The 12,817-nt window shown below is 49.6% G+C and overlaps 3 protein-coding genes across 3 annotated transcripts; all 3 read right to left on the bottom strand.

The window, feature by feature from the left end:
- Window positions 1–4,792: 4,792 nt before the first annotated feature.
- BKA58DRAFT_429404 (uncharacterized protein) lies at window positions 4,793–6,130 on the bottom strand (the record flags this gene model as incomplete). Its single annotated transcript, XM_046173036.1, has 4 exons — window positions 5,969–6,130; window positions 5,625–5,917; window positions 5,022–5,576; window positions 4,793–4,916 (listed from the first exon to the last, which is right to left on the bottom strand). Exons 1-4 carry the CDS (start codon window positions 5,996–5,998, stop codon window positions 4,793–4,795), a joined length of 1,002 nt encoding a protein of 333 aa, XP_046025094.1. The 5' UTR covers window positions 5,999–6,130.
- An 87-nt stretch (window positions 6,131–6,217) lies between these two features.
- On the bottom strand, window positions 6,218–8,955 carry BKA58DRAFT_338676 (natural resistance-associated macrophage protein-domain-containing protein). Its single transcript, XM_046168297.1, has 4 exons — window positions 8,278–8,955; window positions 7,891–8,120; window positions 7,574–7,842; window positions 6,218–7,527 (listed from the first exon to the last, which is right to left on the bottom strand). The coding sequence occupies exons 1-4, from the start codon at window positions 8,714–8,716 to the stop codon at window positions 6,711–6,713; spliced, it is 1,755 nt and encodes a 584-aa protein (XP_046025093.1). The 5' UTR covers window positions 8,717–8,955; the 3' UTR covers window positions 6,218–6,710.
- A 1,542-nt stretch (window positions 8,956–10,497) lies between these two features.
- On the bottom strand, window positions 10,498–11,772 carry BKA58DRAFT_384638 (uncharacterized protein). Its single transcript, XM_046170282.1, has 3 exons — window positions 11,579–11,772; window positions 11,196–11,522; window positions 10,498–11,143 (listed from the first exon to the last, which is right to left on the bottom strand). Exons 1-3 carry the CDS (start codon window positions 11,615–11,617, stop codon window positions 10,718–10,720), a joined length of 792 nt encoding a protein of 263 aa, XP_046025092.1. The 5' UTR covers window positions 11,618–11,772; the 3' UTR covers window positions 10,498–10,717.
- Between the last annotated feature and the right edge of the window lie 1,045 nt (window positions 11,773–12,817).

Raw genomic sequence — 12,817 nt, 5'->3', positions numbered from 1 at the left:
GATCCAGGCCCCGCCTTGGATCCACATCCTTCCATCGTGTCCGCCCGATGGTCTCTCTTCATGCGACCTGCATAAAGAAGAAACAACTCCTTGTTACCTTGTAACAGTGTAATAAAGCCTTAAGCCGCTAGGCTTTAATTCTAGCCTTATTAGTAACCGTAGAGTTAAAAATTTTGCGCAGCTCTCTCTAGCTATTGCTATCGCTGTAATACCTAAGTTTTAAAGTCTTATCTTGCTCTAAAGTAGTAGTATTAAAGCGTTTTAGTATAGCGTCCGCATCTATTAGCTACACGCCTGTAGCTTAAAAACTCTTTAATATAAGATCTAGCCTTATTATAGAGCTCTAAGTAGGCTAAAAGACGTTAAAAAAGTCGCGTTTTATAACTCTTGTAAGGCCTTACAAATAGTAGAGGTAGTAGTTAAGTTCTTAGAAGTAGTTCTTTAAAAGAGGCGTAAAGAGCACTATATTAAGCGGCTAGAGGCTGTAGGTTACGTAGAGAAGAAAGATAGCTAGAAGGATTTAATTGCTGTCGCAAAAATCTATGAAATCTAACTTTAGATAACTACCGTAGCCGTTAAGAATAAGAAGCCTATAGTTGCGTTTTGCTTTCTCCTTTGTAAAGCGCTTAAAGACCTATTTAAGCTAGACTAATTCTATATTATTGTTAGTCTACCTTAAGCTTAAATTTAAGAAGAAAACCTTGTGTTTACTAACGTTTACGGCGTTAACCTAGCCTAATTAAAGTCTAGAGGTACTCTAGTAGTGTCAGATAATAGAGTTCTAATTATTATCATCGTTAAACGTGTGTGTATTGTCTGTGTGTGTGTGGTGCAGTCTCGTGAGGGATGAGACGGAAGGTCGCCCTGTCCTAGTCCCTCTTAGGACTAGGGGGTCTAAGTAACGTGATGATCTCCAACTCCGTTGCCTTCCACCCAAAATCTACCTCATATCTGACACACCCCTTCAGCTCAAGCTACGCTCTGGGCTGGACAATCCTCCGCTTATACGACTCCAGTTTTTCCTGTGCCGCTGCGGATTATATTCAATGTCGCGGCATTATGGTGTGGTGCCTGCGATCTACATGCTCTCTAAACGGTTCAGCAGTCCTTCTATTTGTCCTTCCTCAACGACAATCTTATCCTTAATATCTACCAGCCCAACGTGTTTAAGGAACTGGCGCATCTTGTTGCCGGGCAGGGACTTGGTGAAGCCGTCGGCGATCATATCATTGGTGGGCGTGTACACAACCCTGATCTTCTTCCGCTGTATTTCTTGCCGTAGCCAGTGGTTGTGGATATCGACGTGTCGGAGTTTGGTCGTTAGCTGGGAGGTGTTCTCGTTGACTAGCCGGATTGTTTGTTTGTTGTCGCACTGGATCGTGATCGTCGAGTCCTCGAGCTTGATACCCAGCTCGGTCTGCAGTCGTACGAGGAACTGTGCCTCCTTCGCTGCTTGTGCCAGAGAGAGTAGTTCCGCTTCGGTAGTTGACGTTGTCACCGTGTCTTGCTTGTTTGCTCGCCATGCGATCGCTCCTCCAAATAGCTTAAGAATAAAGCCTTGAGAGCTCTTCCGGTCCACCGTGTTGTCTGCGAATGACGCGTCGCTGGCTACTACCAGGTTGTCGTTTCCGCCAAATTGTAGTCCAAAGGCGCGTGTGTGGTAGAGGTAGAGGAGGGCGCGATCGGCGGCTCGTTGATGCTCTGTGCTCGGGTTCGTGAGGAATCGTGCGAGTCGTGATGTGGCAAAGGCAACGTCAGGGCGCGTATTAACTGCCACGAACAGGAGCGAACCGATCTTTCGTTGGTATAGGTTGATTTCAGCGGCCGTTGCAAGGTCTTTCCTTGGCAACAGCTCAATTCGTGCCATTGGTGTGTCATGTCGTGTCGTACGATCAGTAACGAGTCTGGTGATCTTGTCAATGTAGGCGGCTTGAGAGAGCCAAACCTTCTGGGCTTCAAAGTCTCTGATAACCTCCAATCCTAGGAACCACTTCAGGGGTTCTCCTCCGGTAAGGGTGTACTTCTTCCGCAGCTCTTCTACTGCCTTGTCTGCTGCGGCCCTCTTGTCAGGGTGGTTGCCGAGAATGATATCATCGACGTAGAAGAAGATGAAGACTCCGTCGCGTAGCATGCAGCATGGCTCGTGGGGCACTGGAAGGAAGCCCATACTCGTGAGGTACTCGGTGATGTCTTTCTGCCACAGGAGAGGGGATATCCGGAGGCCGTACAGCGCTTTGTCTAGCTGGAGTATCGTACCTTGCCGGGAATAGCCTCTGGGCATACGCATGTAGACTAGTCGGTCGATAAGTGCGTGGACGAAGGCGTTTGCAACGTCGAATTGCCTAAGCTCTAGGCTAAACCGAGCAGCAATAGCCATAAGCATGCGAAACGATCTTCCAGTGAGTGTGGCGGCGTAGGTCTCTTGGGCGGTAACATTGTTCTGCTGATCGCCTCTAACCACCAGCCTTGCCTTGCACTTCTTAAGTCGAGACTGCTCGTCAAGCTTGTAGGTGTATACCCACATCGAGTCCAGAATTTGGATCCCTTCTCTTCGTGCTCGAAAGCTCGGCACCTCCGTCCATGACTTAGTCTTCTTGTGGCTATCAAGGTGTTCTTCCTCAGCCTTCTTGAAGCTGTCGTAGAACGGATGATTCAACTTGAGACTGTTTGGCGAGGGTGGAGGTGGCAGCTCGCTGAGATGGGGTCGGTATCCCTTCATCATCTTGCGGGTAAGGCTTGCATCATCTACTCGCACTCCTTTAATGCTCTGAACGTTTCCCGCCAGTAGGCCGGCTATAAAAGCTGCAGCCCAAGGCTCAGCAATGTATGCTGGATGTATTCGTACGTTTCTCGCTGTCGGATCGGCTTTATAGGCTGCAATCCTAGGCTTAGCAACGGTAGCTAGACTTAAAGCGTTGAGTGGAGATTGGAGTCTGTCCCTTTCGCTCAGGAGAGACACTCGGTGATCAACCGGCTTAGCTCTATCCGTTTTGCGTAGGAGGTCCATTCCCAGCGTCTGTATTCTACGGGAGTGAGGTAGGACTAGATCTTGTCCCTCATCACTACTCCCGGCAGCGGCTGGAGGCAACTGCTCGTATCCAACTGAACTCATCCACTGCGCGATGAACGCTGCAGGTGGGGTGCTCGGTGGCGTAGGATAGGGTATTCTCTTCCTTCCTGCCTCATCGTATTGGGGTTGTTCTAGTGGTCCTTGGGAGTCGCTCACTGCCTCATCCTCATAGAACGTGTTTGTCTCACTGTTCTGCTCTTAAGAAGGGGGTAACTCTACCGTACGGATCCACGATTGAATCTCTTCGAGAGTGCTGTGCATAAGATTATCCATGACTTGCTTCTTACTTCCATCGAAGATTGTATACTCATCGAAAACAACGTCGCAGGTACTGATAACCTTCCCCATGGACGGTACCCACACTCTAAAAATGTTGGATAATCGATATCCAACGAGGTATCCAATCCAGGCCTTCGGGTCAAGTCTTTGCAACCGTCCCTTATGCCGCTTCGTGTCATCCGTCATCGCAAAGGCCTTGCAGCCGTAAGTGCGTAGATGGGTCTGATTTGGCTTACGAGGTGACGCAACGACTCCAAGTTGGTAGGCGACTCTGGTGAAGAACTCTTCGTATGGCGATCTCCAGCGATTCGAGTATCGTGGCGTTCGGTTGTAGAGGTACACGGCGGATCGCACGACTTCTGGCCAGAGCTCCCACGGTAGGTTGGCGTCAAGGCGCATTGCTCGCGATTTCTCCTTTATAACACCCCCTGAGCGTTCTGCTCCGCCATTTTAGGCTTGGGTATCTGGTGCAGAAGGCTCAACGGCAATGCCCTGATCGTCCTTCCATCGCTGTGCTTCTGCCGATCGGAACGTCTCGTTGTCAGTCTCAATAACTGCGACCGTGATGCTGAATTGCGTCTTCAGGAACGTGACAAACGTTTAGAGGGCTTGGATAATCGAGCGGGCAGTGTGGTTCTTTAGGTAGAAGTCCCAAAGAAAACCAGTTGCTCTACACATAATCAGCATTTGCGTCTTCTCCTTCGTATTGCTTCCATCTTCGTAGTCATGAAAGTCAATAGCTACTCGCTCTCCAGGCCCTTCATGGATCTCTCTGGGTGCTCTTCTTATCAGTCTCTTTGACTTCGATCTTCCACACGCGTCGCAATCGACGGTAGGTAGGCCAACGATCTTCACCCCTTCAGAGTGATGCACGAGGTGCTTAAGTGCATGAGGTCCTGGGTGTCCCATTCGTTTGTGCCAGATCACAGCCTTAGCTCTTTGCCGTGGGTGTTGGGTGCGCGCAGTAGATGCGAAGCTGCCCTGTGGTTGCTCTACGTCGTTGTACTCAATAACCTATTGTCCGTATCGTTCTTGGAGTGTGGCAACTGCGGCGTCGTTGCGTCTGCGCAGTACCGTTGGGTCTGATTTGGTATCCCACCACAGACCTTGCTGGCGGAGTATCCTAAATGAGACAAGGTTGCAGTGCAGGTCTGGGCAGTAGGCTACGTCGTACAGGTGCAGCAATCGTGTGGCACGATCTCCTTGCACTCTTATAACAACGGTACTATACGCCTTGATCTATACACGCGTATTGCCTGCCCACAGGAAATCTCCTTGCGATGGTTCTCGGGTGTTCGCGAATCGTTCGATATCGTTAGCTACGTGGCACGTGGTGCCCGAGTCGAGTATGAAGGATCGTTCGAGTGGATACCTAGATTTCTTAGTCATAAAGGTCGAGGCAATAATTACCAAGTTAATCGCTCCAATCTCTCTGCCATACAGTCACTCTTCGTACGTAGGCTCGACAGTGGGCGTTGCTGATTGCGACTTCTTTATCGCAGGTGTCTTCGATCGTGGTCGCTTTGTGAATCGCACGTCGTCTTGCAGGTCTGGCGTGTTGCTGATCCTGTCCTTCACCATCTTGGTGATGTAGTCGCGTGGTTGCCAGTCCTCTGGAGCGGTGTCCGGGAAGGCGTACCAGCATTTGCTGAGGGTATGGAGGCCGTCGCACGCCTTGCACCTCTGCGATAAGGATAAACCTCCACCGTAGGGTTGCCGGCGCTTCTGTGCGTTGCGTCCCCTTCCTCTCTTCTTCTCATTGTCTGGTTCTTCGTTATCCAGTGTTGGTCCTCCTGCGGCGAAGGCTGCCTTGTTCGATCGGCTCTTCGTTGGGTGCATGAGGTCGGCGTTCTGCCTAAACTGAAGGAACATCTCCGTGGCAGTAACTGTGGCGTCGCGGAGCCCATGTACGATAAATGAAGTCGTCCAGGTAGAGAAGTGCTTCGATACTGATGATACGAAGTCCTTCTTGATGAACTGGTCATTCAGGCACTCTGGTACTCCAGTGGCTCTACCTTCAGTAACGGCGTGATCGACTTCAGTAAGCCAGGTGTCCCATTGGGTGACTACCCTCATTGGCTTCATTGCTTCGTGGTATCTCGTTCGTGCTTTATCAAGCTCGTCCTCTGCTCGCACGCCTACAGTCGCGGCAAGCTTAGTGATCCAGTCTCGGTATGGCTGGGAGGGCTTGCAGCAGTTGTTAAACAGGTGTGCAGACACAGTAGTCCTAATAAAATCAGTCGCCTGAGCGAGGTGATTGCTTTCTCGTTAGAACTTGGTGTCTTCCATCTTGTACGCTTCAAATCTTCCCTTAAAGTCCTCTACGTCCTCTTTGTATAACGCCTTTCCTGTGTTAGAGAGGTCGGATACGCGAGCGGGGACAAAAGGTGGTATTGTTGTAGCAAGTGGGTAATCCAGTTGGTATTGGGTAGTGTACGCGTTGGTCGCGGCGGTTGAGGGCTGATAGCCGTCAATCTCTGGACGCGTAATCGCGCGTGGCTCGACAAGTGGCTGGGATAGCTGCTTCGTGTCGAACAGATGCCAGACGCGTAAAGGCACGCATTTGTTCTCGAGTTGCGCAATCCATTTGATCCACTAAGTATGATCATTGAGGATAACTGTTGGATCGCGGTTGTGTAGCGTCGTCATTTTGGCTGTTGTCGTCGCGTTGTTTTTGCGACAGCGGTATTTTGCTTAGGTTCGTAGGTATTCGTAGTAGTAGTAGTGCTTTAATAGTAAAGGCACTGAGACTCTTAATTGTCAGATAATAGAGTTCTAATTATTATCATCGTTAAACGTGTGTGTATTGTCTGTGTGTGTGTGGTGCAGTCTCGTGAGGGATGAGACGGAAGGTCGCCCTGTCCTAGTCCCTCTTAGGACTAGGGGGTCTAAGTAACGTGATGATCTCCAACTCCGTTGCCTTCCACCCAAAATCTACCTCATATCTGACAAGTAGATACGAGCGAGTGGTAGTACATCTCTAGAAGCGCATACGTAAGCTAGAAGCGTTACCTATTCCTTGTTGCTATCTTAAACCGCTGCTGTACGCTCTTTTAAAGCCTAAAATGCCTTAGTAAAGACGCGCTTTAAGTAGTTTGTAACTAAATACACGACGCGCACGCTAGAGGTAGCAGTGTCGCTGACGCGCCGCGATGTTATAGAGCTTGGGCCGATGAACCGAACAGACGCGGCCGACTTTCTGGACAAGTCGTCTTCATACTTCAGAACCAGTCAAACCAGTTAACAAAAGAGTGCCTTACCTTAGCCACAGTGGACTTACAGTTTCCAGTACGTAGCAGACCTTATCCAAATATCCATCTTCGCTATACACTCCACCATCATGCTTAAAAATGCGTTGCAATTACGCAAGACCCATACCAGAAAGAACCAAAAGGGCCACATTCATAACCACAATAATGCCCCAAATCAATAGAGCCAAAACCACAGTGATCCAGTGATTTCTCATTTGGACATGTTGATCCCCATCACCCTCAGCATTTGTCGTACCATCGCCATCGCTTAGGACAGACACATTCATGTATTGTGAACGGCTAGTGAACCAGATCAACGGAGCGCTGACAAAAGGCAGAATAACGCTAAGCGCGACCTGGGTTCCTTCAAGAGCCTTGCCAAGCCCCTCACGGCCAACGGCGCCAGCGATGATGATGCTGGGTGTGATGCTAATGAGACGAGTGATGAGACGGCGGAGCCAAGGCTTTATTGTCCAGTTGAGCTGGCCTTCAGAAACCATTTGGCCAGAGATGGTGCAGACAATGCCCGCTGATGTACCGGACAGGAGCAAAGCCAATGCAAACAGTGTACCAGCAACAGGGGCGATGGATCGAGAGAGTAAGGTGTGAATCGAGAAGAGGTCCGCGTCATCGGCCTCCGGGAGGCCATGGAGAGATGCCCCGGCAACAATCAGGATGGAGCTGTTGACGAAAAGGGCAAAGGTGAATAGGGAAACTGCCAATTCGACAATGCTATACGACATGCATGATTGAATGGCAGCCAAAGAGGGCTTGTATTTGATTTGGTCGTTGATGGAGTCGATCTCGACAACCGCCGTGTTATTGGATTCGTCAAACTCGCGGAGGCGGGGCTGGACGATACCGCTGCCCAAGTAGAGACTGTGGGGCATGACAGTAGCGCCGAGAATGCCGCAAGACTGATACAGACTTCCAGTTGTTAGTCTGTTAGATGCAGATATCGAGGGTTACTTACGCTTGTGGCTTGACAAGAGTAGAAGAGGGTAGATAACCGCGGAAGACGTCTCCAACTGGGGCCTTGATCTTGCTGAGTTCGAAGCAAAAACAAATGACGACGCCGAGGACCAAAGCCATGATGAAGAACTCGAATGCTCTCAAAGCACGCATTGTGCCGGAAGGACGGTAGAAAATTAGGATGATAAGCACATCGACAATAGATATGGCGCAGCCAGCGACGAGGGGGACATTAAGGAGGATATTAAGCGCGATTGCAGTACCAATGACCTATTCGAGTGAGTTAAGAACATGCTTCACTAAGGGGCAAGAACACACCTCTGCAATATCGGTTGCAATGATAGCCGATTCTGCAAAGACATAGAGAACATAGTTGAGCCACGGCGGGAGATTAGCCTTGCAATTCTCAGCAAGGTTCATTCCCGTAACGGAGCCCAGTTTGATACACAGGGATTGGAGGAAGATGGCGAAGATGTTGGACATCAAAACAATGAACAGAAGTTTGAACCTGAACGTAGCACCGGCTGCAACATCGGTTGCATAGTTACCTGAAACAAGGAGTCAGCGTTCGGTCAGGAAGTCATAGCTTTGCTTCCTGGGAAGGAGAACGGGGCACGTAATCCGGGTAGAAGCGATCCGCTCTAATTGAAATGGTGACATATCGGGAAGCGCAATTGAAAAAACAGGCGTCGGAAAAATGCCTACCGGGATCGATATATGCAACGGCGACCATAAAGCCAGGTCCAATGAATGTTGCGTACTTGCGCAATATCTTTGAAGCTCTCACGGAGAGCCCACGAAGAGCCATGCGCCAGTCGTTGGTCGCTCTGCCAGTATTTTCAACTGGACTCCCAGATGGAGAGCCAGTGACAGCGCCAGGGCCTTTGCCTTCACCAACCGTGATGTTGCCCTGGCCATCGAGCGCCTTCATCTTGATCTTGCTGTCTCGCTTGGTAATGTGGCGTTCGCTCGTTTCTATCTCGGCCGCGAACCCGTCGGCGGGATCTAATTTGTGGTCTCTTTGCAGTCTGGCATTTGCCATGTGGTCAAGGTCAGCCCTCGTCGTCGCGTCGGCGTTCAAGGCATCTGGGTTCTGGTTCCAGCCCTCCGTGTGGATGGGGTCGACGCGCGAAGGACAATTCATTGCGGTGGGGGAGAGTTGAGTCACACCAGCTGTGAAGAATTGCAGGAGAAATTTAGAAACGGGGAGAGGTTAGAGTGTATAGGAAAGTTGAGCTTCGCAGCTGTGGGTAAGCGGGACGATATGTGGTGACGACTGCCATGATTCGCGCCTTCCGATTAGAATTCCGACCTGAGACTGGGCTGCGGGTTTGCCCGACCCGTAAAAATGCCCGGAACACATTGGTCTTCGGAAGAGTCGTGGTCCGCAAGTCGGTGAGTTGCTTGGAGCCCTGGAACGCGGTGAGGGGTAACTTTAGCCCTCTATCGCAGTGCTCGGCCGCCCACACCATTCGCTCGCGTCAGACGGTTGCGGCAAGCTTCGAAACCACCACATACGCTATTCCCAGTGTGAGTATTGACGATTGTCCTCGTGGCTTAGCAACTCACCGCTTAGAATGGCAACACTCCAGCCAGAAATTTCTTGGAGATGCGGAACAAAGCTGCCGCAAGCCACATCACAGCCGAGACCCTACATCTGCAGCTCGGGCGCGACATGAACAGCCCGTTGACGCACAAAGGCGGGTAGACAGTGCTGTGCACAATCGGCTTCCGTTTTTGCACGCTGCGCGGACCCTGTCGCGAAATCGATATGTAACCGCCAAGTCTTTCCAAGCTGGATGCTGGGACAGCATTTCCACGAAAACAAGGTCGGGCTTTCCTGGCTTTCCGTTGGCTGCACCTCTTGATTCACACAGGACCAGTCTTGTCAGACTCGCAGGACTCGAAGCAGCAAAAGTTTGATCTATCTTCTGGAGATCGGTGTTTCAATCACAGGGCGCTAGGTCCATGCTGTAACTACTTAGATAATGGGGCAATCGTGTTAGAGGACACATATTAGCCTCGAGGGATGTCGTAGTTGAGAAGATTGTTGAGGGTGACGGTGATGCGCTAGCAAGAGCACTCTTATCTGGGTTACGCAAGAGATAACTCTGTAAAGATCTCACATAAAACATTTACCCATCGTACGAACCATTGTTACGCTGGGAAATGGGTCGGGGTTGGGTCTGGGTTGGGTTAGGTATACCCAACGTTTATTTCTCCAATAACTCAACGAATATTATAGTTAGAAGGAAAATTAATAGTTTATTTTAAAGCTCTAAGTTGTTTCTATAAATTGTACTCTTACAAATCCTTTTAAACGGCTTCGTACGTAAGCTATCTTAGAAAGTATACTATTTTAGGTCTTTTTTAAAAATAACTTTGCTAATACTAACCCTTTCCAAGATATTTCTAACTAGGGTTATAGCTAAAGAAGAGAGCTTTAAAATAGGCCATTAAATTTTCTTTTAGCTATAATATTCGTTGAGTTATTAGAGACGTAAACGTTGGGTATACCTAACCCAACCCAGACCCAACCCCGACCCATTTACCAGTGTATGCTTAAGCTTAGAGAACATGTACTCTAAGCTTATCTCCGTGTTAAATAGACCTCCGCTTAGCGTTACAGGTCGACTACAACTATTATATTTTCTTAGCTACAATGTAGTAGAAGAGGCAAAAGTGTCTGAAATGCAGATGCACAGCAGTTTTATATCTCTAGAAGTGTATAGGAAAGGGTGAGGTGCCTGTCGAGTTGGTTTATCTCGATAAGGGGGTATCACCAGGATTATCTCTACTCTCTTATCATACACATATATAGTCTCTCTCTTTCATAGCTATTAAATCAACTCAGTCCTTTATGAACTCTCACCCACTATACGTAATAGGGGCATTTCTCGCTTACGGGCATGGGACGTTAGGTACGCAGTGCAAGTCACGTATCAACCAAATTGTAATGCAACCTTCGATTAAATTCACTTCCAAGTCACCCTAAAACTTCCCCTTAGGATTTCAGATAATTGAATTTGTATTATACGCAGCGTAAAAGTATAGCGCACAGCTTCACAAATAGTTTGAGCATCGATCGTCGTGACTGAAATCGTGGATCGTCCCAAGTCACGTACGAGCTGGTAAGCGCCGAGGTCTACATGAGTTCCGCAAGAACATTCAGTAAGACTTTGTTGTCGATCCGGCAACCCTCAGTTGGTGTGAAACCATGTCTGTATCCAGCGCGAAGCTTGAGATCCAAATCTGCAACGCTGTAGCCTTTCAGATTGCTCTTCAGAACAAGCGAAAAAGCCCATGAACAGAGCGTCGTCGTGTCTGATACATCTTCTACAGTGACTGCGTTGCTAAATGCTTCTGTCATCAAAGCATCCAGAGTCAACTGACCAAATTGCTCCATGTGGGAAGAGGCGGAGCTAGCAGGAAAGTCGGAAAGCTCCCATGGTAGAGGTACATTGATTTGCGACAAGTCGAGGGATGCTCGTTTCGAGTTTGGAACATCTGCAAATTGGCCAGCTGTATGTTGAGACTGCTCTTCGTGGATTGCAATAAGGGGCAAGTGCGGCTGGTCAAGATCAGATTTGATGCAAAGTACAAATGATGTTGGATCTACATACCTCCAGTGTGTCCAGTGAAGGATTGGGAGCTGGACAGTCTTTGGATACAGCAAAGCGGTCATCTCCCAGCAGCGGCCACGAGATGTCCGGAGCAATTCGAACAGCATTACTGTATGCGTCGAGAAACTCATCACGCAATCCCAGAAATTGCAGGAGCCGCTTCAATGACCTGTTTTCTGTAGCAAGATCGTCGAGCTTCTGTTTAGTTGTAGATTCAATGTTCATGCCTTCGTATTGACGGATCTTGTCTTCGAGGGTTGCGATGTATTCTTTTTGTCGCGCGCGACAGCGACGCTGGTTGTTGCGGATGCGCTCCAGGTCTGTAGCCTGTTCTTCAAGTTCAGCACTCACGTAAGAATATGGGATGCCGGAATCGACCGCACCTTGCCTTTCGCAGGAGAGCTCTTGTTGTTGATCCTCATTTCCAGTTTTGGCAGTACCGAAGTGGCTGCTTGGAAGGCGTGCTACTAGGGATTCGTGCACTTCCTTCGTCGGCGAACAAGATCAGACACTAAAAATTCGCCAAAATTCGCCCAAAATAATATCGGACGTTCGTCCAGTGTTTAACATATGTTGGTGTTGGTACAAACGAGATTGGATCCTAAGCCGTAACCATGTCGTCAGTAGCCGGAGTGCCAAGATCGGCCAACTCAGCTCCGGCCCGTTGACCAATGAAATCCAAGATCTTGCCTTTCTGCCGTTCGTCCACTCAACCACGCCGAGAAAGGTCCACTGAAAGCACCGCCCGCATTACAGCGAGAACTCGTTTATTTGGAAAGCTTGTAACCACAGCAGCAGAGTACATCTGTCAGTAGCCGCAACGGTCTCTCCAGGTCACGACGCGTCCCTACGTGTCGGTTTGGTACCTGTAGAGCCTCAGTTGCGGCCCTGGCAGGAACGTGCAGACAGAATCTACGAACAAGCCACTTAGCATGACGCGTCCATCAAACGCAGCAGCAGCCATCTCGCCGCGGCACAGCGATGAGACATGAGACGACGGAGCCCAGACGCCATCACCAACCGACAATGTTCGCAACGTCCCGTATCGACGAGCATCAAGTGCCACGCAATACCTACAGATCATCAGACAGCCTCCTTCATTGTCGCCCTACCCTTTTTCGAACGAGTGATGCCCGTTGACACACCGGAAAAGGTCTGAAGAGAGAGCTGTCCTGCTCAGTAGGCTCGACCACACGCACGAGCGGAGCATCGCTCTTCTGGAGCCGCGTTACGACGTAGAGCTGCTGCCGCTGCGCCCGATAGCAGGTCACACCACACAACACAGCCGCATAGGAACCTAGTGGACGGCATCACAACACTAAAGAATATTGAAGGTTGGGGAACGTGTTATGGGCCCTAGGGGCACGAGGGCAAGATAGCACACACAACAGCTGAACGCTTGGGGGAGACTGAGGGAATTGCGGTTGCAAAGCACAAGGCAACCGTGCCTCTGCGAACCTTGCAACAACGTTACACAGACGAGGCTTCGAGTACGGCATACACACAGGGACGCAATTCGAGGAACACAAACACAGGCAAACACGTCACTTCTAGAGACGAAATGTATATACTCGTAGATGAAAGCCAGACAACGCAGGGGCAGGGGATGGCCGATCATACCA

Source organism: Alternaria rosae (assembly GCF_020736505.1).
Source record: "Alternaria rosae strain MPI-PUGE-AT-0040 chromosome Unknown BKA58scaffold_5, whole genome shotgun sequence".
Taxonomy (NCBI): Eukaryota; Fungi; Ascomycota; class Dothideomycetes; order Pleosporales; family Pleosporaceae; genus Alternaria; species Alternaria rosae.
The sequence above is the reverse complement of the archived record's forward strand: the minus strand, read 5'-3'. Positions and strand labels throughout refer to the sequence as shown.